Source organism: Boleophthalmus pectinirostris, unplaced genomic scaffold, assembly GCF_026225935.1.
Source record: "Boleophthalmus pectinirostris isolate CB_2022bp ecotype Guang Dong unplaced genomic scaffold, ASM2622593v1 HiC_scaffold_2, whole genome shotgun sequence".
Taxonomy (NCBI): domain Eukaryota; kingdom Metazoa; phylum Chordata; class Actinopteri; order Gobiiformes; family Gobiidae; genus Boleophthalmus; species Boleophthalmus pectinirostris.
The window spans coordinates 29,574,546-29,599,281 of record NW_026571152.1 but is presented as its reverse complement, the minus strand read 5'-3'; the positions used below and the strand labels follow the sequence as shown (position 1 = coordinate 29,599,281).

The 24,736-nt window shown below is 39.6% G+C and overlaps 1 protein-coding gene across 1 annotated transcript in view; it reads left to right on the top strand.

The window, feature by feature from the left end:
- The window catches only part of brsk2b (BR serine/threonine kinase 2b), a 297,761-nt gene extending 277,349 nt beyond the window's left edge, over positions 1-20,412 (top strand). The window contains exons 13-19 of the mRNA XM_055155485.1: positions 2,923-2,983; positions 5,733-5,940; positions 7,105-7,153; positions 9,028-9,151; positions 11,334-11,514; positions 14,818-14,907; positions 20,213-20,412. Of these exons, the coding sequence (XP_055011460.1) occupies positions 2,923-2,983; positions 5,733-5,940; positions 7,105-7,153; positions 9,028-9,151; positions 11,334-11,514; positions 14,818-14,907; positions 20,213-20,412 (913 nt within the window). The remainder of the gene's footprint in view (positions 1-2,922; positions 2,984-5,732; positions 5,941-7,104; positions 7,154-9,027; positions 9,152-11,333; positions 11,515-14,817; positions 14,908-20,212) is intronic.
- The last annotated feature ends 4,324 nt before the right edge of the window (positions 20,413-24,736 follow it).

Here is a 24,736-nt window from a genome sequence, read left to right as displayed (position 1 = left end):
ATAACGTGATTTACACTGTATTATTTGGTGAATGAAATGTAAGGAGTAACTTTATTTTAGTAAGTCAGAAAAATCTGTCCCTTGCCTACACATTGTTGCTGCATTTTGGATCAAATTTTGTGTTGATGATGCCACAAATATATAGGGGGGCTTTTTTAAAAAAAAAACAAAAAACTCTACTTTCTGTATTTTCCACTGGCCGACCAAACATGAAAACCACAAATGACACCTTTATTATTATTTCAAAGTTGTCCGTAATGCCTCTTGCTGCTGTTAACTCATTAGGTTGCCTCACTATACTTTCAAGGATGGGCAACTGTGGTCCAGTATGCAAGGGCCCTTCTCTTGATCTTATAGAGGAGTACCCTATGGTCCTTCTTTTGCTGTGATGCAAGAGCACTAACCTCTCAGCCATCTTCTCCTTGTAAAAATCATATCTTATCATATGAAAAGATTGACTTAAGTAAACATATTAAAGTATATGTTTAAAAAGTAAAAGTATTTTGCTCATATTCAACACTGGTGCTGAATTTTGTTCAGTAGAAACAATTGAAATCAGTCATTTCTCCAAGCTGTTTTTATTTGTATATTTTTGTTTGCTCCAATCATGAACATGTCAAAAATAAACCCTCAGTCTTTGCAGCAGGTCTCAAAAAATAACAAAAAACACTTTTACTTTTCAGTCCTGTTCTAAAATGCAGTGGAGTAGAAAGTGGAATGTAGGAACGTATAAGTAAATAGTATCCACTTTGCATATTATTGCTTTGTCTGGAATGTTTCACAGTATGTATTAAACCTTTCTATCATCATGGAGACCAAATCAGACCAAGTTACAGGTCAGATCCTTGGCGTGACAACCCTGCTCATGGTCAGAATGTATTTTTTATCAATAAAAGCACATGAATTGAATAAATGTAAGGTAAGGTAGATTTGCGTAATGTCATTCAAAGCAAAACTAAACTTTATGATATCTTATTGATAAACTCCGCTGTGCTGTTCCACGATTGCGTCCAAACTCTTGTATCTTATATTCATCGCCTCCAAATGTTTATGCCTGGCCACATGTTCTCAAATGCATGAGTGATGAAACAGAGAGAGCTCAAGAGGCTCACAAGGAGGGGGTAACTCTGGTCTGAATGACAAACAGAAACAGTGTTGTGACAGTGAGCAGCTGCTGTTTCCTTGTGTTGACAGCCCTGTGTGTGTGTGTGTATGTGTGTGTGTGTGTGTGTGTGTGTGTGTGTGTGTGTGTGTGTGTGTGTGTGTGTGTGCGTGTGTGTGCGTGTGACAACGTGCACATGTGTATGTTTGTGTGTGTGTGTCTTTTTGATGGAGACAGATTGGCCTGTGATTGTTCATTTTTGGAGCCTGCCCTGCTCATAGGGGTTATTGACAGCATCTGTGAGGAGAATATGAGAAATAGAACACGACCAAATGTCCCTCTGTATTTCCGCTTTGCAAAAATCGAATGTCTAAGTTATTTGAAATCACTCACACTCTGAATATTAATTTCTGAACACTGCAAAACAAAAATCTAGCCAAGTTAAAATGACTTGAATGGCAAAAGTTTTATAATGATTTGAGTAAACTTCACTGGAGATGTTATTTCTTGACAGGGATATTCCACAGTATGGCATTAAACTAAAAGGTGTTTTATAACTTGAAAATACCTTGAAAAACATGAATTCTTACTATGTACAGGCTTGCCTCTCCACAGATCTGTCCAGACTCCTGTGCCCATTGTGTGTTTATTTTCATACTGTAGAACATTCAAGGCAACGCAATTCTATCTGTGTATCATTCGTTCATTTGTTTTTCAATATAAAACCAAAAATAAGAAAATTAAAAAACTACTATTTTCTTCATTATTTGTCTCCAAAACCCAAATGAAAAAATGGATAACGGTTTGTTTTTTTTCAGTTTTTGATTTTGTGTTACATGAATAATAGAATAAATGAATAACAGCCGTTTCCCGTTTACATGACTTAAACTGCGATGCCCGACTTTTGCACCGCATACGGACTGAACCGGGACTAAACCAGGACTGAACCAGGACTAAAACAAGACTAAACTAGGACTAAACTGTCTCAGTCCTGGTCTGGTCCCAGTCTCAGTCTCAGTCTCAGTCTGGTCTCGGTCTGGTCCCAGTCTCAGTCCTGGTCCTGGTCTTGTTCTCAGTCCTGGTCCTGGTCTCAGTCCTGGTCTCAGTTCTGGTCTGGTCCCGGTCTGGTCCCGGTCTCAATCCCGGGCTCAGTCTGCTACCGGACCTGGTTTAGTCCTGGTTCAGTCCTGGTTCAGTCCGTATGCGGCATCGCAGTTTAAGTCACGGAAACGGGAAACAGCCGTTATCCATTTTTTCCATTATTCATTTAAACACAGAATTGAAAACTGAAAAAATTAAATTGTTATCCATTTTTTCATTTGGGTTTTGGAGACAAATAATGAAGAAAACAGTTTTTTTTTTCTTATTTTTGGTCTTATATTGAAAAATGAATGAACGAATGATACACGGATTATGGAAGCAAACAGGGATGGAAACCAGAAAAGTGTACCTTTTTAATAAGTATTTCTTTCACAAATTACAGTATATTTTGCTGAGCTCCCTCAAGGTATTTCAATTCAAAAAAGCCAATAAAACTGTTAAGAGTGTAAATTAGCCTATAGATTTCCAAGTGGAGCAATTAACCAAGAAATTTGAAAACTCATTTGGCGACATAATTGGTTTGAGACATTGCCCACGAGTCCTTGCGAATAATACCTGCGTTCGCTCTGTTTCTAGGTGTTGTGTTTCTAAGGAGACGTAGCAAACTAGCACCATATGCTTTAGAGCCGTGGTAACCTCCAAGCTGCACACGTGTTAAGTGGAACATAGACCTGATTCGCATGTTGACTGGTTCGTGTGTTTGTGTGTTATTGCCACAGGTCACGGTCCATTAGCGGGGCCTCCTCCGGTCTGTCCACCAGCCCTCTCAGTAGCCCACGGGTAAGTCTGACCTCGGCTGCATGCATGCGCCCCCTCTGCAGGTGTGGAGCTGGACATGCACAGGGTTCAGGGTTCACTCTTCGCAACCACGCTGTCAGAAACATAAGGGATTTGACCTTTAAAGCACTGCTATACTATACTACTTACAAATCAAAGTGGATTTTCTTCAGCATGTTGTTTTAATGTTTCAGAGCGTGTCCAAAAATAATCCTTATGCTTAGAATAGTGCACTTTTAAAATGTCTTATTTTTACAAACTTTAGAATTATTTTGTAAGCACATTTTCTTCATTTTTAATTCATATTTTTATTTAATTCTTTTGAGTCTTCAAGCATGTAGCACAGTGCAATTCAGTGGTTCTCAACCTTTTTACAGGTGCCATCTAAGAAAATATTAGCCATTTCAAGTACTGATCTAATGTTTTTTCCTAAGAAATCATAAGCATTAAACTTGTACGTAAATTGTGGTCTTCTTTAGGAGGACTATATCTGTATTGCTATAGACGTTTATCACAACGAAAGTGCCGCGATGTAGGGTAAACATCACTTATGTTAATGGTTTTTATGGCAAAATATCTGTGGAAATATCTTGCGTATTTTCCACCAGCTTCATAAATCTGTCTACCCCATAACAAAATCTTTATCCAACAAGGTCGACAAAGACAAAAACTTAAAGGCGAATAACGACGAGCATTAGTGAACTACTCCTAAGCAAACCTAGCATTATGGTCATGAATAAAACATCAGTAACTAGTGAACTCAGACTGATTCTATAAAAAATCTATTTCATGATGTAGATATTGGTTTAAATGCTAGACATGTAATCTGTGAACATCTGTAGAATTCAATCTGCACAAATCTATGCAAATATCTACATCATGAAATAGATTTTTTATTTTAATTCTTGAATCAGTCTGACTTCACAAGTTACTTACTAATCAATTACTTATTACTTATGTTTTATTCATGACCGTAACATTAGTTTTGCTCAGGAGTAGTTCACTAATGCTCGTCGTTGTTAACCTTTACGTTTTCATCTTTTTTACCTTGATAGTTGTGGATAAATTCTTCATGGACAGAATATGTGCTTTGTCGACCTTGTTGGATGAAGATTTGATGAGATGTAGGCAGTTTTATGAAGCTGGTGGAAAATATGTGAGACATTTCCACAGATATTTTGCCATAGAAAACCATTAACCGGGGCACTTCTGGCTGTTGCAAAAAGAAGATTTAGAGCAATACAGATAGTCCTCCTAAAGAAACCACAATTTAGGTAAAGTTTAATGCGTATCATTTCTTAGCTCAGTACTTGGAATGCCTAACATTACATTACACTGCACTATATTACACTATTAGAGCTAATAGTGCCAATATTACAAAATTATTCTGGGGATTTTTAAGATCTACTCTGATAATCTTCTCATATCCTCCAAAAGGCCGCTCAGGGAATACCCCAGATAATAAAACCTCGCTCCCCTTTAGCTTGCTAAACTTTTCCAGCTGGGAACCGTTAACAGGGCTCAAGACAACTGTAGTCTGCGATCCTACGCGGAGCTCCACTGCCCTACGCTTTTTGGTCTCATCTGAAAAGGAAATCAATTTCACAACACCTTAATCACAAAGCGTGTATTGTAGTAACCGTGAAAAGAAATAAACGTCTGTCGTAATGTCTGCCCATTTGTCCCTTGGTAACTGCAGGGGAGCTGTAGGAAGCGTCTTGTATTGTTCAAGTAATTTCACTATTAGAATCTGAACCATCAACAAATAGCTGACAGAAAGTGGGAATTTCATAGCAGTGTGAGATCTTATAATCCACCTTTTGTTATTGAAAAAACAAATTGTCTTCACAGCTGGTGGTGTGTGTCTAGCTCTTGTGTGTCTGCCTCCCTGCCTGCTCCAGCCCTTATGATTTAACAGAGCGAGGGGGCTGCTTTCTTATTGTTTTTTATTTGTTTCTGTCGATTCTTTGAGCCACTGAATACTCTAACTGCATGTTTCCTTTTCTTTTTCTTTTCTCTGCAATGCTTCAACCTCTCCTGCGCATGTGAATAATCGGATATTGTCATCCTGCCTTGTGTGGTTGGTTTTTGTTGTGCTTTTCCTTCGCTGTTCCCGGTGTATATCATTGTTTTTTTATTCCTGAATTTTGCTTGTGTCCTTGTTGATCTGTATAAACCCTAGCCTGTCCGAAAGTTCTGTGTGCCGCCCCAGTCCCCAGATTTGGCGCAGTCCCCCAACTCCAGTCCGTGCCCTTCTCCGGATCCGCTTCCCATTCGCACTGGCCCCAGAATCTCCACTCCTAACTCCCTCTCTCCGGACTGTGACTCCCTGCTGGTTCCGACGTCGCTCAATAAAACCCAAACGCTCCCGATTAGGTCCAATGCTCTTCCCAAACCTCTCCACGCCACCCGCTCCAACCCCTTGCCCGATTCGACCAATGAAGCAATCAAATCAGAACCGGCGTCTCCAGATCAAGCGCCCCCGCAGCCTCACCCCTCCTCCTCAGTCCCACCAACCCCGTCCTCACCTTCCAAGCCCATACCCCCTCCCACCCCCACGCACATCCCATTCTCGTACATCAACAGCCCCCAGAGAAGAAGGTCTTACTTTGCGGCCGGTCCCCAGTTCTCCATGCCCCTTACCCCGGCCTTATCCCCGATTCGCTTGCACCACTTTCACCCAGTCGCGCCCGCCGCCTCTCCCCCCGCGCCCTTTACTGACCGTGCACCCAAATCTATCCCCCTCATACAGGTCACCCCGCACCCTTCCCCTCGAGGAAGCCCCCTCCCCACACCCAAGGGGACCCCGGTGCACACGCCCAAGGACAGCCCGTCCGGGACCCCCACCCCCACACCGCCCCCCAGCCCGTCCATCGGAGGATTGCCCTGGAGGACGCGCCTCAACACCATCAAGAACAGCTTTTTGGGATCGCCACGCTTCCACCGCAGAAAGCTGCAAGGTACAGTGTAAATACTAAATAATGGTGTAGATCCATGCAATTCTCAATACTTTGTCACCTTCAATATACTAAGACTTCCTTAAATTGTTATTATGTTAATGCTGTGTTCAAAATCTTCTTATTGTTTATTAGATACAAAAAAAAAAAAAAAAAGCATAAGTAAAAAGGCACATAGATTAAATATTTTTGGTTTGGGATTGGTAATGCTGATTAGAAACTGGAGTTATCATATCCTTGAATAATTACCACTAAATTCAAGTATTTTATTGTATTATTGTTAATATGATTATGCATATTTGGTATTTTTAGAATGCCTTTTCATCTTTCCAAACTTAAAAAACTATTGTTATTGATTGTTGTGGAAAAAATTATGTACCTCTTGATGATAACTAATTAATCCATTTATGAAGCCCAATGAGATTTTGGAATACAGACCAAGGTTTATTCTTGTTACAGCAGATATGGACAGACCAACAGCCTCTCCGCACCAGCACTATTTCCCTATCACATTTGACCCCAGTCTCTGCCTTTATTCTGTGCCCCCTCTGCCCCTCTGTATGAATACAGAAATACAAGTTACATATATATCAAAGCAAAGTGACACTTGTTTCACAGGCTGGTGCTAATCAACAAAGCATACATCTGAGGACAACCAGACAACACACAGTTTCCTGTAGGGTGGGGACTGTTGTGTCTGCTGAGCCTTTACACGTGCTAATGACTGGTCTGGGTCTCAAGTAGAAATCACATTCATTTACACAAAGACAGATTGAGAGAAATCTTTCCACAATATAAATTTCCATCACATGATTATAAAACTGTAGAAGAGGATAAACTAAATGCCAAAGGATTGTGGCACCAAATTCTGGGCACTAGGTAAAAATCATCTTGGTGGGAATAGACTGCATGTTGTGTAATGAAAAATGCACATGAGAAGACTTTGTGAGGAGCCTCTTCTTGCACTGGACCCGGGGTAAACTATACTCCAGATTGTATAGAAATAAAGCTCAGATTAATGTCTTAACAGAGCTTCAGACAGAGCAGAGCCTACAGTTAGCATCACACCCCCAGGCAACGTAGATGTCATCAGCTGCAAAGTATCAATAACATTTCAGAAACCTCCAATATAATTCCCACACTGTTTATTTTTTAATCTCCCGACAGTTCCCACACAAGAGGAGATGTCCAGCCTCACTCCAGAGTCTTCCCCAGAGTAAGTCTATCTATATATGTGTATCTGTATTAACTGTACATCACCTGTGAGCTCTTCTACACACTCCCCTCTCATACTTTGATGTAACTCTCCATGAATGTTTGATTTGGCCCGCTGAGTTTGCAGTAATGACCCCAGGTTCTGTAATAGCAGAGTGGTTCAGCGGGAGGTAGTGAAGATGGGTTATGAGGTGGAGGGTTTGTGTGTGTGATGCTATGTGCTCCCAGGGGCTTGGTTACTGAAGCTCTGGCCCAGATATGCCTGTTTGCTTGGCTGACTGTCTATCTCTGGACATTTCCACCTGGCTGGGGAAAAAAAAAAAAAATAAAAAATCAGTTGGAAATAGACAAAAGCTGGGGAATACCTTCTCATAGGTGGGAGGGGCGGGTGTTACTAGCTTGTAAATGTGTATTGAATTCCAGAAATATGAAGAAAGAAAAGGATGTGAAATTAAAAGAGGGCCAGACCAGCGCGAACATTGGTATAAATGTAAAGTATAGACTAGAGTAATCTTAAAGAAAAAATCTACAATGGAGGGGGCTTTGGACTAACCTGATTTAGCCGGTTTCACTTTGTGGAAACTGTCAACATTAGGATTTGTTCGCTCAACGGTAGACGGGTACTTTTTTATTTAACCAATTGCTGCTATTTGGTCGAGACATATGTAATTCACCGGAACGCTCCGTGGTGTCCAAGCAAGCCTGTGTTCGATTATCCTTCCGAATCGGTTTTCCGAGGAAAACACGCCCCTTTTCCTGGGACAGCGCGACTCGGACCTCGGTAGTGGAAAAAGTCGACTGAGCAAGGATTCCTAGTCAGATTCCAAGATGGCTGCGTCCATTGTGACGTGTAAATATGAACTGTTTTCATTGTGTTTGGACACTATGGTGGTTTAAATCATGATTTCAGTTACTCGTATTACTGCAGTACATTACGTGTCTGTACCCCTGCCTATGGGTATTGTAGTCGGTGTTGTGGTGAGGCCAATATTGAACAAATACTTGATTTAACAGGCTTCCGACATGGGAAACATCAAAAAAAGCTCGGACGTGACATCAAATCTGAGGTCCAAATGGGAGTAGAAAGACAATCGAACGCAGGGTAATTGCCGGCTTCACAGCTCTTTGCTGTTTGGCCTGTGTGCAGTCTTCAACTTACAGCCAGGGTTCTTGCAAACGGTCTAGTCGCTGGAGAGAAATTAAATTGAGCGTCGGCCCTCGGTGGTGCCAGCCTGGCTAGCTTCAGACAGTCCAGATGAGCACGTTTTATTCACTATGACTCCAGGTTCTGTTCAGTTTGTAAGAATGTATTAAGGTTTTCACAGACACTTGCGGCTAATGAACTACTAATCTAATATTTTAACATCACATGGGTATACTTAAAGGTGCATTATGTAACTTGTTGGCTGGGGGTCCATCACCTGCTTGTTTCTATTGATAGTTTATTGCTCTGCCTGGAATGTCACACAGTATGACTTCAAACAGCTCTACTTTACATTTACTAAATTATAGGTGGTTTAGTTGCTCAAAAATACAGAGAAAAACAGGCATTCTGACTGTGAGCGGGGTCACCTTTCCACAGATCTGACCTGTAACTTGGTCTGGTTTGGTCTTCATGAACATAAAAAGGTTTAATACCATACTGTGAAACATTCCAAAGCATTTGACCCTCCACCAGAAAAGTTGCACAGTGCACCTTTAAATAAACACATTGCCAGTCTGTGTAATGTGAAATGTCACAAACCCTCCCCTGTTGTTTATTGTAGCTGTTTTACCTGAGGCCGTGCTATGTTTGCTTCTCCAATCCCCCACAGCCACACTCTGTTTCTCTTTACGCTGCATTAATGAGAACACCTCTTTGTCGTCCCCCCGCAGGCTTGCCAAAAAATCCTGGTTCGGTAACTTCATCAACCTGGAAAAAGAAGAGCAGATCTTCATCGTCATCAGGGACAAGCCCCTCAGCTCCATCAAGGCGGACATCGTTCAGGCCTTCCTATCGGTACACACACAGAAAGAGCCTGGTTCATTTATTACAGTGCTTCCTTATTCCACCAGTCCCCTGCCATCTGCTCTCTGCCCTCTGCAACTGTGGCTTTTACCTCAGTCAGGGATGTTATGATTTTGCTGTGAGTGGTTTTAAAATGGAAGGACACTTGAGATACACCAATAAATATAATACAGAGGTGTAATATGTAAATAATTTAAAAACTCCTCAAATCATAAAGAATATTCCAAACCCAAGCCATATTAAATTATAAAATAATTTTTCTGATGGAGAGTCGACCACCTTTCTCTATGCAGTTGTTGTTTGTCAAGAATGCTCCCCAATATGGCTTTAAACTTGTCTATCTCCATGGTGACAAGCAGTCCAAGTCAGATCTGGGGCAAGACAAGAATTAATGTATTTCAAGGTAAAATATGGATACATGCATGATATGAGTTTATTATATCTTAGCACAGGATCATCAAACTAAGGCCCGTGGGCCAACTCTGGCCCTTCACACTTCTCTGACCGGCCCCCAAGCCAATTAAAAATTATATTTATACGAAGTATTCATATTTATATTTAAATAATTACATGACATATTGACATTTGCCGCAGAATTTTCGTCACCGACAAGCTTGAGATCAAAGAGTGACAGTCAACACATTTGCAGAGTTTTGTAGTATAGTTAAAGACAGCAAAATGGCTTGTTAAAGTACGAAAACTTGGCAGAGTGCAGAGTTTTCAAAGAACAGTGGACAACCAATTATTTTTGTGTGTAATGACCGTGCAGTTTGTCTGATATGTAAAGAAAGTGTGGTGGTTTTCAAAGAATATAATCTGCGTTGTCAGGGTCACACAATATTGTTATACGGCTGACCCGACCACGGCTCCCATCACAGTCAAGAGCAATAATGTGGAGAAAAAAGCTGATGACTCCTGTCTTAGCATATTGCGCTGTTTATTTTCTTCTCCAATGCTGTTTTCTCATGAAAGACAAACCTGGAGTTGTGTTTTGTTTCATTCACACAAACCCTGATAATTTCAGCCAAAGAACTGACAATCTCTGTTGAGCTAAAAGGTAGCAGGTTACACTGAAAACTACCAATTCATCACAAGGTGGAACAGAGCATTCTGAGGTTTGGAGACATAGACAGACTAATAATAAAGGATTACTCAGACATGTGTGATTGAAACAAAACACAACTCCAGGTATGTCTTTGAGGAGGTAACAACATTCTAACATGGTTTAAAACTCAGAAGAATCACTTTAGCTTAATCTAGAACCTTTAATGCCATTCTGTGAAATTTTCTGATGTCTATATGAAAACATGCAGGTGGCGAACTTCCAAAAAGAAACGTTACGTGGTGCATCTTTAACCAATTCTACTATTACAGAGTATTTTTGTGCAATATGCGCATAAAATGTCGCCTCTTTCTGGTATTTTTCCATACAGATTTATGTAGCAATCCAGTAAAGTGCTTGCAATCAGCACTTCTATTTAACTGCAGACTCACTGGAGGTCAATAGAAATCAACTGAGCATTGATCATTAGCATATAGATGTTGTGCCCTCCATACTGCGAATTGAGTGAGCGCTGTTTTCTGACACCGGGCAAGAAATTGAGAAAATGTACTGAAGACAGGCATGCTGGGACTTCTAAAAATGTGTTTACGTAAACATTTGGACACAGGTAGTCAATATCCACTGTGTAGAATTGACCAGAACAGCATTTTAGATTTTACAAAGTGCGTAGTGCCAAGGTCGGTCAGTGTCAATTTGGTTTCCCCATTTCTTGGAGGTAGCTATTTTCTCTCACTGTGTAATACTAGCTGGTTTTCCGGACAGGAGATTGGCACCCGGATTGCTGGAATTATAGCTCTCAGCATGCTTATGTTAATGAAATGTCAAAGCCTCTCCACAATATGGCCACACATGACAATTCTGAGGCTCACCTGCTCATTGGGTGTACAAATTCATTTTAGCTACAAATGTTGAGATTACATTGCTTAAGTCCTGCCCGCATGCATGGCTACTCACAGTGGCAATAATCTTCTTAAAGTTTTAACAGTGCCTAGGTGGAGGAGGTCTAATTAGGGCTTGTTCACCTTGTCATTTGTAACACACAAGGAATAACAGTATCCTATAATCCTATTTAGGCTATTTTTTTTTACTTTGGTTGTGTCTCCGGAGCAGATCCCGAGCCTGAGCCACAGCGTCATCTCCCAGACCAGTTTCCGGGCAGAGTACAAGTCCACGGCGGGTCCCACGGTTTTCCAGAAGCCCGTCAAGTTCCAAGTGGACATCACCTACACGGAGAGCACAGCCGCCACCAAGGAGAACGGCATCTACTCAGTCACGTTCATCCTTCTTTCAGGTCAGAGTTTAAGCAATAAGGAGGAAATGCACATAATTATTTATAGTATTTTTGGTTTGTCTAATAACTTCGGACTGGACTAAACTTGGACTGACAATGGTGTAGTGTAGTGCAGAGTGTTTGCCCACCAACTGGAGCGTAACAAGTTCAAACTATGCTCCAGTTACCTGACCAGCCAGAACCGCACGCTTTGACAAAACTTAACAAAGACAAGTGGATCTGGAGCTGTATCAGGTCTCCCCGAATTCAGAGGGAATGATTGACAGGTGGATTAACCAATCAGAGAGACGCATGGTCTGTTTACATCAAAAACAAACATGGCAGTTTATATGTAAAAAGGGGAAAAAAAACAACAAAAAGGACAGAGAAACAGCGTGAATTTTTGCAGAATCAACAATCGAAGCATCAAACTATTACTTCTCAGGTAAAAGAAGTTATATATTTTGTTCTGAATGATACAAGAATATTCAAGAGGAGATGTTTTCTGTATTTTAGAGATACGTGATACAAATTAGGTTGGACCGTCTCAAGTTTAGACAGTTTTTTTACACTCTATGGTCCCGTTCGAGTCCCTTCTGCGTTCAATCAGAATGTAAAAAGGACGGGCTGGTCAGGCAAATGCTCCAGCTTTTCATACTGACATCTACATCAACCAACTATTATCTGATTTCTGGAGTTATCAGATTATTAAAATGTCATGTAAAAGTTACAACTGAGTAATGTGATTTCTCTCTGTCTGATTATTCACATCTTTGCAGGTTTCGACAGGGAAAATTATGCAATAAGGATCAACTAAAACATTTCTTTGCACTTCTAAATACAACAGTTACTAAATCAGTCAGATCTGTTTTTGGGGTTGTTAGAGTATTCTAGTTATCTGATTGATAGTAATTGTGTAAATGTACCCACTGTATAACTGGATTAAGTAGAACATACTAGTATATGTCAGCAGCATACTTGGAAAAATGTTATTAAATGCACTTTAATAAGATTCCCCTTGTTTATTAGGGCTGGTAAAGTTTATCATTTGCAATACATTATAACAATTTTGATTCACTTAACCTTAATGATAACAGTTGCACGAATTTCCTCTTTTCCACTTTAACCAATTTACTTTTTACAAACTTGAATCCCTTGACGGCGTCCTCAAAGTCTCTCCCACTAGATAGTTCTTTTCTTATCAGATGAAAAATACAAAACTTCAAAAAACAGTCAAAATTGTCTGTCAAACGCACCAAAGTATAGTCAAATAGAATACAAAGATAAGGCAAAAAGGTTTCTTTTTAATCATAATACTATGCAGTCAGCTGTAATTGTTTCCTTATCCAGCATCAGTTTTAATAATACTATCAAAGCCAAAACTGTCACCCAACTTTACAACTTATCCATTTAATAAGATCACTGCTCATTTTGTTTCACTGCAAATGTTTTTCATAAGCTATTTATAACTGGGAAAGCTTTGGGGTGTAGGCAAGATGTCAGGGTACTCCAACAAAATATTAAAATTACTTCTTGGGGAAAAATGAACTTATCATTCCAGTAAATGCACCAGAAGAGTGTTTTTTGGAGTGGTGGTGTTTTCTTGCCAAAAGGAACGCTGCCTACAGATTTTCAAAGTTTTTCCCATTTTGAATGCTTGATAAGATTTCCCCCTCATCCAGCCGCACTGTGCCTGCCTAAATGAGGTCTGGCTATGCGAGATTACATACTACTCAATCATGCGTGCTGCCCAGGGTTGCACGGATACAGTTTTTCCGACACTGTCACGGAAACAGGCAGCTTTGGAGGGAGCCGATTGTTCCGTCCCACTGACTGTGTAATGTCCACAACAGGTCAACAAGTCTCCCTCTTCATCAAGTACTTCATTCCTGTCACACCCAACCATTCAAACAGACTTAACTTAACTTAAATGTGCAGTGCGCAACTTTTCTGGAGGAGGGTTTACTGCCTACTTGTCTCCATGGAGATGTTATTGCTTTATCTGGAATGCTTCACAGTATGGAATTAAACCTTTTTATCTTCATGGAGACCAAACCAGACCAAGTTACAGGTTCAGTCTTTGTAATTTTGAGCTGTAATTGAATAAATTTAATGTAGAGCTGTTTAATGTCGTACTGTGGAACATTCCAGACAGAGCAATGACATATCCATAGAAACAAGGCGGTGACGGACCCCCAAAGAAATGATTATGTAGTGCAAATTTAACTTTACTTAAATGTATAAAATGCAACTTTTCTGGAGGAGGGTTTGCTACCTTCTTGTCTCCATGGAGACGATATTGCTTTGCCTGGAATGTCCCATGGTATGACATTAAACATCCAATATTTATTCATTAGAGATCATTTCTATTGCTCAAAAATGCAATAATTCCTTCTGTGAATAGGGGCGACTCTCCACAGATGTGACTTATGATGAACATTCTAGACAAAGCAATAGCATTTCCATGGAGATAAGCACGTAGCAGATCCTCCACTAGAAATGTTACACAGTGCACCTTTAGCGTAACTTTTAAGGCTGTGGAAAAGTATGTTTGTCCAATTTGCACAGCTACAGTGTAAGAAGTGTTTTGTTTTTCCAAGTTAAGCCATTTCATTTGATACGCTTCAGTGCAAAAACTTAAGCTTAAAACTTTGGATTGCTGTTTTGTTGACAGTGATTCTGGCTTCTCAAAAAAATATTTGGTGCGTCATCCTGTCTGCAGATATGAAAAATTACAAAAAGAATCACGAGTGAGACCAAATCTGGTTGAACTAAAATGATTGATTCTTTGGAGCAGATCATCATCATTCCCTGTGGGTGTGAAGCTAACTGTAAGCACTGCTGTGTTAGAAGCTCTTTTACCCAAATTAGACTTTAATCCGAGCTAAATCTTAATCTTGAGTCAATAAAAATTCATTAGAGAACACCCCAGCCAGCATGATGTTACTGCAAAGTATCAGTAAACAGAGTAAACAATGACTGAACACTGCGCCATGAGTAACACATAAAACTTTTGGCAAGATGGAGGTCTGGGAGAAATTTTGGGTATTCTGGGCTTCTATTTCGTCACTTTCTGTGCCAAAAATATGCTAATCTGACTGAATATGACTCATAACCTCTGCAGGAGATGGTGAAAATACTGAGGCCGCTATTCGGGGAGTTGAACTGTCATTACGTTAGTGCACATCTGTGACGTTACGACTCCATGCTACAGTATATATTCTATCCAAAGAGTTTTCCTCATATTCTGTAGCTTTAATTTCTTTAAGCTTTATGTCTGGACTGAAGAAGAATTTGTGTTTCCTCTCTTTGTGTTGCATTCAGGGCCCAGTCGGCGTTTTAAGCGAGTAGTGGAGTCCATTCAGAGCCAGTTGTTAAGCACGCATGACCAGCCTGGGGTCCAACAGCTAACTGGTGAGTTTTGACTTTCTTTATTACTTTTTTTTATTATTCGTTTTTTAACCAAACCTGATTTTTCTTCACCACAATACAGCAAAAGGGTATCTGCATAGTGAGAAAATACTGGAATTCTGAATATGAATGTGTGCTTTTGTAGTTTTGATGTATTATTCTCAGTCCTTTTCACAGTCGCCTCTGTTGAGTCCTTGTTTGAGCCCAGTTTTGTCCTGATGTAGACTTGGTTTGATCCTGTTCTAGTCCTGGTTTATAGTCCAGGATTAGTTCCAAGATTAGTCCCAGTGCTTTCCACAAATTTTTCCTCTGGCAAAGTGGATTATTTGAAAAAAATAAAAATAAATATTGAGCCGTTAGAAATATCTTGGAAAAGACCAAATAAATTAGGCATCTAAAATTGAAACTAGAGTTCTATGAGTCCTGAATGACAGTAGGGATGAAACAGAACTACTCAGATCTAATATTCAGAATTCCAGCCATTTAACTAAAACAGATATTTCCTTTTTTGCTGTGAACCCACTCCATCTCTCCCATTCCACCGAAGCCCACCCAAGCCCACCTCTCCCATTGCGCCGGCCTATAATCCTCCTCCCGTGCCTGGTCTGACCCTGCGCCCGATGCCCTGACGGCTTCCGCAGCATGCCCTATCACCCTTTAACCTCACAGCGCTGACGGCCCAAACAGTTGGCCAGTAGTTTCTCGTGGACGACATCAAAAGTAGGCTGAGCTGATTGGCATTCTGCTACTCCTACCGAGACTCCCGAGAGGGGCTTGTCGCCATGGCAACACAACCTTACCTCAACGTGCTCCCATAATGCAATGCACCTCGCAGCAGCAGCTCACCTGGCAAACGTGCTACTCTGTTCTTGTGTGTTTTCACGTCTTTTCGTCTGTGTTACTATAGTGTAAAAAAAAAAAAAAACTCTGTCACCTCAAACAATCTCTTTAGAGCTGCAAGTTTTACCTGAATACCTGAATAGTAAGAAAAATAATCATTCAAGAACATGAGAGAATTGTAAAGTTGAAATCAGTAGGTGTCTAATGCATCAAAAAATACGCTAAAATTGTTTTTGTAGTCGTCAATATGAGACCTATAATTTCCTTTGAATAGCTCCAACGACAATGTGAAGTTAAAGTAGACTTGTTCTTTGCATTTTACCCAACATTTAAGGCTACAGTGCAACCCGTCAGGAGCAGATATTCAACCCGGAGAACCTAATTGGAGTAGCAGACTTATGCATGTTTTTAGACACAGACACGCCTCACAAAAAGCCCTTGCATCCAGAAGCTATCTTGCAATCAATTGGCATCCACGACCACACTTAAGACGGGTTACAGTTTCAAACTCTCCCTACAAAATCTTAAAATATATAAATAATCAGATAAACATAACTAACTTACACAAACACTGACACATTTTTATTCTTTGCTTGTTAGCTTTTGTTTTTTAAGCCGCCCTGCTTCTTATAGCTTTAACACCTGCGCCCTCTGCTGGTGACTTTTAAAAACGCAAGCAGCTCATTTTTATTCCGTGCAGGTTTTCTCAAGTGTTTCCCCACATTTTACATAATACTACCTCAAAAGGGTATTGTTTCATATCTGTCAATCAATACAATAGAAATACAATAGAAATGTAATTAATTTAATCCAGATCATAATTTTTTTGTAAATGTGCTTTGATTTGACGCCTTTGGAGTTCAGAGATGAAAGGAGATTACGACAGAGGTAGAAACAATATTGAATAGAATAGAACAATATAAAAAACTTTCAATTTACATTTTACCTCAAACATGTTTTCCATCAAAATTATGAAGTGTGCTCGTGATTATTTGGGGTTTGAATGTAGCTTTAATTATGTAATGTTATTGACAGGTTAGAGACACTATAGACATTTGTATGCCGTATATAATGCAAGACTTAAAGTGCTAATCCCACTTTATTAAACCAAGATGAGCTCCTTGTTGTTTTGACCTCCCAAGATACAGCTAGTTCATCGACCACATAAAAGCAATTATGATTTGAGGAAGCGCTGAATACCAATTAAAGCCATTCGGGAGTTGCATCTCCTTAACTTTCATTGTTGAACCAATCTCAGTTAAGTCCTCAAGCTGGCAAAAGAAATGAAGTTGTTAGATGTTTTGCTCTTTAAAGGTCCTATATTACGCAAACATTGACTCTTGTGAACTTTAAGATACGTTAAAATACTGTTATCTCTTCGGAAACATACCTGGAGTTGTGTTTTGTTTCATTCACACTTGTTCGAGTAATCCTGGTTTATTTGTGTGTTTATCTCAAAAGCTCAAAATGCCCTGCACCTTGTGATGTCATGAAGCGGTAGTTTTCAAGTTACCAGCTACTGTATACCTTTAGTTCAGTGGAGATTGGAAATTAAAGATCTGAAATCATCCAAATGATTCTAGTGTATGTGTAACGGAGTGGAGCACTTTCTGTATTTGAATAAAACAATTTAAAACTATCAAAATTCATTCATTCTAATATCCTAAATATGCAGGATTTGTGGGTTAAACGTGTGAATGAAACAAAACATAACTCCAGGTATGTTTTTGATGAGAATTCAACACTATAACATAGATCAGAAAGCCTTTAAATTTGTTCTTAATAATTTGCAGGAGTGTGAAAACTGTTGGTCATGTTAGAAAGCAAGTTTACACGGAAAAAAAACTATATCTGTGTAAGTTAAAATGTCTTAAATTAAGTTCATTTTACTTTATTTGAGTAGATTCAACTTGACAAGTAAAATTATCTGTGTGTTTAAGTGTGTTTTTCTTCATTCAAGTAACATTTGATTTTGTTTTTTATTTTAAGTGCAAAAAGTTGTTGTTTTTCTTATTTTAAGTGTAGCAAGATGTATTTTCATATTTTAAGTACAAAAAGTCTTATTCCACTGGCAGATAATTTTACTTGTCAAGTGAAATTTACTCAAATCATCGTCAAACTTTCTTAATTCAAGTCATCTTAACTTGGCTAGATTTTGTTTTTTGCAGTCCAGGTTCAGATGGAGTGACCGATGTTTTCTTGGCTTTCATTAAATATCCTAGAAAATACAATTAGAAGTATAATCATTTTGTATTTTCTATGTATCCAGGAAGATAGGCGGCTACTTTACACTACTTCTGTATTGGTCAGGGGATTTATCTGTTACCAAAAAACAAAGCAAACCAAAGGAAAAACAACATTTCTTTTATACTTCCCAGTCGTGTTTTCTTTAAGCGTAGCAAAACTCTGCTGCTGCCCCTTGTTGTGTTTGATGTGCATGCTTGCATTGTTAGCTGGAGTGTATAACAGACTGTTGTGCACAAATGCGTTGATCAAAGCTTGTCTTGTGGCTCTGAGCTCAGTCCAAACATCACATGCTTGACTCGGTCCAAAAAAGCACCCGATAGACAGACTCCATCATCACAGCTCCTCCAAGGCCCGTGCTCCTGTCACTGTACTGACAAACACTGACGGATAAAATGAGTGGGAGCGCTACTGTGGCATTTCCTTCTTGGAGTTTTTGATTCTTTCTCATCATTTGCCGTCATGTGATCTGCTTTTGGCTGGCTACATCTGCTTTAGCACCAGCTCACAGAAACTGAACACAGGGAAGGCGCAGGATCTAGTTATATGACAGTTGCCCATGTTTTAATTATGTTAGTAAAGTGTAGCCTGATTGAGGGAAAAATAGAGAACAGAGAGAATAAAGTTCAATGTTTTGTAATAAACGATGCCACTGTAATGTCCCCCACATTACAGTAAGATATTTTTAGCTTTGGTAAAACGTTTTGCAACTATTACTGCGTAATTTGGTAACAACAATAGTCTCAGGTAGAATGTTGATTGGCAGACCTCAAAATGGAATTATCTTGTATATTTTATTGTGTATGATATCACAGCTTCAGGTCTTTCGTGCCTCCAGCTGATTTTACCCAAATTGAGATACAGACTAATCATTACAAGTTTTATTAGAGGTACAGTGGCTCTGTAATAGCTGCGCATCTATCTGCACCCGTCTGAGTTGATGCATTGATCTCCAGACTGTTAACTAGACTAGTGCCTCCGCTTAATTTCATTTCTCTCCAGCGACTAGGTCAGAAATCGGAATACACTAGACGGTTCGCTAAACCCCCGAAAGTGCGAGTTCCGGCACCAGTCAATCATCGAAGAGCCATACATTTCTGTTTTGACAACAATTCCCGAGATCGAGGATTTAAAACCGAAACAAAGAGAATGTTTGGTGAATTTTATCAAGGAGAAAGACGTTATTGGCCTTCTTCCTACGGGATTTGGAAAAAGCTTAATATATCAGTTAGCCCCGTTAGCGGCGCATTACATACTTCACGACCAAATAGCAGCGATTGGTTAAATGAAAAAAAGTACTCGCCTACCATCAAGCGAAGAAATTCTAATGCTGCGAGGTCAGACGGTTTCTACTAATTGAAACCGGGTGATGAATCAGGCTACCAGTCTGTGGCTCTGTGGCTGAAATATTTTTTCAACACAGTCTGAGGCTATGTTTATATGATGACGGTCTGAACAGAAGATGCAAAAGTGGTGTCGCGTCATCACTTTTTATTCCGCTTTTAGATGAGTGTTTTGGGAGGAAATCTGCGTGCATACAGTGACGCAAAATGTGTGGAATTCGATTGGGTTTGCATGCCAGGCGGCTAGGTGATGACGCTAGGTGGTGATGTATGTGACGTAAACACGTATGCGACGTGATCAGATCTAACTAGAGTTTTGCGTCTTGGGCAGTGTAGACGGTGACGCTACGACAGAGCGTATTCAACTTTTCCACTCTGGAGGGTGGTTTCAGATCTCTGCGTTTTTAATCCCCCAAAAACCGTCATCATCATCTAAACAAAAGGCACTTCTGATAAAATATTTACCCGCAAGTGTTCTCGTGTAAACAGTCCCTGAAAAAGGTTCGGACACCCCTGGTCTAAATGGAAACTAAACCCACACCAAACCAACCAGTTATTTACTATGGCTAAACTGGAACTAAAATAGGATATAATCAGGTGTCAGGTGTAATTTAAGTTTAGACAAAGGGATCTTGGTTGTTTGGGCACTAGTGGAAGTCCAAGTTTCATCAGTTAGGCAGGCTCATAGTAGCGCTTCTGTAGCTGTGCATGGCTTACATAAAACCGCCCCACGCTGTCTGCAGAGCTGCTGTCGTCCGCTCTCCCTCCTCTTGTGAAGTGTGGTTCCTTCTCTCTTCTGTGACCCGGTGTTCACTTCTGTCCTCTGTTCTTCTCTCCCTCTGCTCCTGCCCTGTGTCCTCTCTCCGTGTGTGCACCTGTAGGCAGCCCATTGAGTCACTTCTTTGACGTAATTAAACAACTCTTTTCAGACGAGAAGAACGGCCAGGTGCCCTCCTACGCCCCCAAGCACTGCCCCTCACCCGCGCTGGTCCGGAGACTCCCCGATCACGAAAACAATGACGCTAAATGCCCCCGGGCTAAGCTATCCGTGGCATCCGTCGGCACGCAGGATGAATCATAGACCTCGCAAAGACCTTTTTCTATGAATGACTAAACGTATATTTTCTGAATGCACATCCCACTCCCCACTCATCCATAATTTTTCCATCTTCATATGTATCCGATTATTCCATGCTGCTCTAACTTTCCTATCATGTCAATTTTTCCATCACCAGGAATAATCCAAAAAACCTATTAAGGCGTTTCCAAGTCTACAAACCCCTCCTTCGAAAGAGTGCCAAGAAAGACGGACATTTCTAGACGATGGAAGATGTACTTTTTTTTTCTTCAGAGGAGCTGTACACGTTGAGGGGGTTGTCATAGAAACTCTTCACTTCTAGCTGCCATTTCTAGAAGTAGATCCAGTAGTTGTTAGTATTTCCCATGTCCCATCATAGACTTACAGTACACCGAACTAGACACAACTCAACGCACACTCCATACAGATCTACCAGTTTTCCTTCAATTGGAGACAAGCACTTCTTGGACATGTCCGGTATGCACAAAAATTCCAAATCTCTGGGATGTATTACTATGAAGAACAATTACAATTTACAGACATTAAACATTGACTGATTTCGAGGAGGAGAGAAGGGAGAGGAGACCCGCCACACAACGCCGACGCGGATTGCTTGCTGGATTGTAATGACTTTGAGTTCGCTTTTTAAATGTACTTTCTTTGTGAAGAACTTTGGAAAATATTGACTTTATTATGTATTATTATTATGATTATGATTATTATTATTATTAGACTTGATTCTATTGCTGCAAAATGCACTGGAATTGTGAGGTGGGGGGAGGCGGGGAGGGGGGTGGAGTTTGGGGGGCGGGGCAGAGGATATTATGATAGCATTATGGGAAAATAAATGGTTGGGGTGGGTGGCATTGTGGGTATTTAAAATGAATGATCTATTCTGTACAGACTGATTTCTTATGTATAAAAAATGAAATGTCTAGTTGTGAGTTTAGCTATATCTACGGTCGGGTTGGAACACACCTGCACCAGCCTCATCATGTTTTAAAATTAATGTATTTTTGTTAGAGCATCATTTGTCTTACCTAAGAATTATGGTTATTTCATGATCAATGGTTTTCAATGACATTCCTGTTATCTGTAATCTGACGCACTTGTGTTGTTTCCATTCAATACCTCTCTCTTACAGGCTGCGCTCACACTGGAGTTGAAAGTGGTCCATGTCTGATTTGAGTTTGATTTGGGTGCAGTTTTAACCAGAGTAGGCTGATCTGTAAACCATGCATGTCCAAACTATGGCCTGAGGACCAATTGTGGCCCTTAGACCTAGTTTTCTTAGCCCTCAGGCTTGCATGTGAATTGACTCATATTATCTTAAGCTGTACTTTTTGCACAAGTTTAGACTTAAACTTACACAAACTTTATTGATCCACAAGGGAAAAGATCTGGACACAGTAGCTCACACATGACAATATATTATTATAACAAAGAGCAAAAATATAAATGGTAATAATAAATTCAAAGTAAGTAGCAAAAATAACAAGAGACTGGTGTTAAATAACATAATTATATAAATTTATATGTGCAAGTAGAAATATAAAGTATAGAAATATAGTGATACAATATATTTTAGCTGTATTAGAGGTCGCCAGGAGAAAACTGTGCAAAGATGAAATAGTGATTGACATGACAGAAGGTTATCTATTACATAAGTGTGAATTATTGTAAAGTATTAGTGAAAATCGACCTTGATAAAGTCTATTTCAAATACTGAATGTGTCCTATGGAGTATTTAAACATGAACAAAAGTCTCATGGCTCATTCTGACCTGTTATTGACGCACAGATGTTAAATATCTATGGCCTTTGAGTGACTCTGCTTCATCTGTGTTTTGATATATGGTCCTTAAAGAAAAGTCTGGACACTCCTGCTATAAACCAAATACAGTTTTATATTGTGGCATTTGAACAGAAACCAAAGTATTGATCAGTGTACTGAATCCTTGAATGTTACTTACTGATCTGAAAGTAGAAGTAAAGCATTGCAAAGGGTATAGTATTAAAGTTGATATGTGAAAAGAAATTGTATTAGGTAATTGTATTAGGAGAAAGGGTCTGTTTACACTGTCACCATAACCACTGCATCATTTGCTTTTGATATTAATCAGAGCAATATTAGGTGTTCAGTAGTACAGTTTTTGTTCTTTTGTTCTAAGTGTGAGTTTGTACAGTTATAAAAATTGGCAGGAACAGTATAAATAAGATGTCTGTTTTCGGATTTGTTGTTGTATGAGGGTCGTATTACTCAGAGTACTCAGGTTTGTGCCACTTTCTTCCAGTGTGAACTCAGCCTTAAGTCTCAACTACCAGCAATAGGAGAAGAGGAACAAAAAACTACAGTGACAAATGGATATTTTTGTATTCTTGTGCTTATTTATTGATGTCTGTCATTTCACCTTCTGATTTCCTAATTTATTATAACTTGGCTATTTATATGAACAAAGCTGTTAGGTCAGTTGAATGTTATTTATTACCCTTGTGTGTTTGTAAATGGGACATTTGAAGAAAAAAATGAACTTTTTTTCTTTATGTTTTGGTCTGACTTAAACTGATTATGTGAACAACTCTTCTTCTCTGAGAAAGAGAAATTGTCAAAGAAAAAATGTCATACCAGTAATTTAAGAATGTAGACTTAGCTTCTTTGGGAGAGGAAATACGCTCTTCTGATAGTTCAGTTCTAGACAATGGATCAGTCTCATATCCGTGTGCGCATAGGCCCGAGCCAATGTAAATAGACAGACACGCCGTGGGGCTTGATTGTCTTCTCAAACCATGCTGGGGATTCCTGCTCTATGCTTTTAGCTTGTATTGCTGTGTGCATGTCAAAGCTTTTCTTTGCATGGCTTTCGTGTTCTTGTTCCATGCCAAACTCACTCCTCCTCTCAGCCTTCACGGAGCCACTATAAACGCCCTTTTTCAAATGTCGGATGCTCCCTCTGTCCCAGGTTTCTCTCTCTCTGTCTGCTTTTACCTTTGGCCTTTTTATTCTTTTTTTTTTTTTTTTTTTTAAACTGTCCCTAAAGCCTTTCCCTTTCTCCTCCTCTTTATCTCGTGCACAAATTTTGGAAATGATGCTTCCTTTTTGACACTGTACCTCTCTCTGAAGGCTCGGAGCTCTTGGCTGTGTCTGCCTGTGGGTAGATATCAGTACTACAAAACACAAAGCAATACCCCGTTGTACACCCTCCTTTGTTTTCTACTATGGGAAGTTAGCAGCACTACGGACAGCTGACCAATCAGAGGCCTCCGTGGTCTTCTGTCAGAGCAGGAAAATAGACTGATGTAATCCCCATATGACATAACTGTGAGCATCTTCAGTGCTGAACAATAAAAATCATTCAGTTCATTTTGGTGGCTTGTCTTTGTGTGTGGGAAGTAGGTGAAGAGACGGCGATGATTCAAAGTGTAGAAATAACTGAGGAATTACTGAAGGAATCAAATGAATGAGTAAGTATGAATGCTGAGTGATCCACTGACAACAAGTTATGAAAATACAAAAACAATATAACTAGTATAATGAGTATTTTTAAACACATCTTAGTTCTGATGTGTCCACTACCTTGCCTGGTTTGTTCCACAGTAGCATTAAACATGTCTAGCTTTAATTTTGTGTATAAAATCCCTCAGTTGTCCAGGTAGAATCCATGGTAAAGGAGAAATTTAATTTGTCAACTGGGCACATGATTATTCAGGTCAAAAACGTTTCGCAGGTCATCCAAGCTGCTTCTTCAGTTCTGGTTGGTTTTTGACCTAAATAAACATTTGTCAAGTTGACAAACTGAATGTCTCCTTTGCCTTTAATTTTGTGAAACAATCTTTGACCTAAATGACATGGTTGTCTGTAATATGAATGCTTAAATTATTTACATTTTAAGGTCATGGCCTGTCTCTGTGGGCTTTCTGTTTATAATCCAGTCATCCATAAACGCCCACTAACTAATATTTTTGTAGTATTTTCTTTTACCTCATATTACACTGTAATTGTACAATGTAATGTGTTTTAAAATGACACTATTTAACAAGTAGCCTATTTCATTTCACTTATACTAACTGAGCATTAATGTCTCTTTCACAAAAACAATATTATCTATACAAGACAAGATTATAAATTTTGAGTAGATCAAAGTTATTGTACTAGAACTTTGGATAATTTATTATACATCAGCTCCCTCTAGTGACTAAATATACTCATTACATGTTGACTTTGCACATTGCGCCCTCTGGAGGACGCTGTTTGTAACTACAGACACAAAAAGGGGTGTGTAAAATACTGTCAATGGGAGCCAATCTGAACATCTCCAGAAGTCACATGT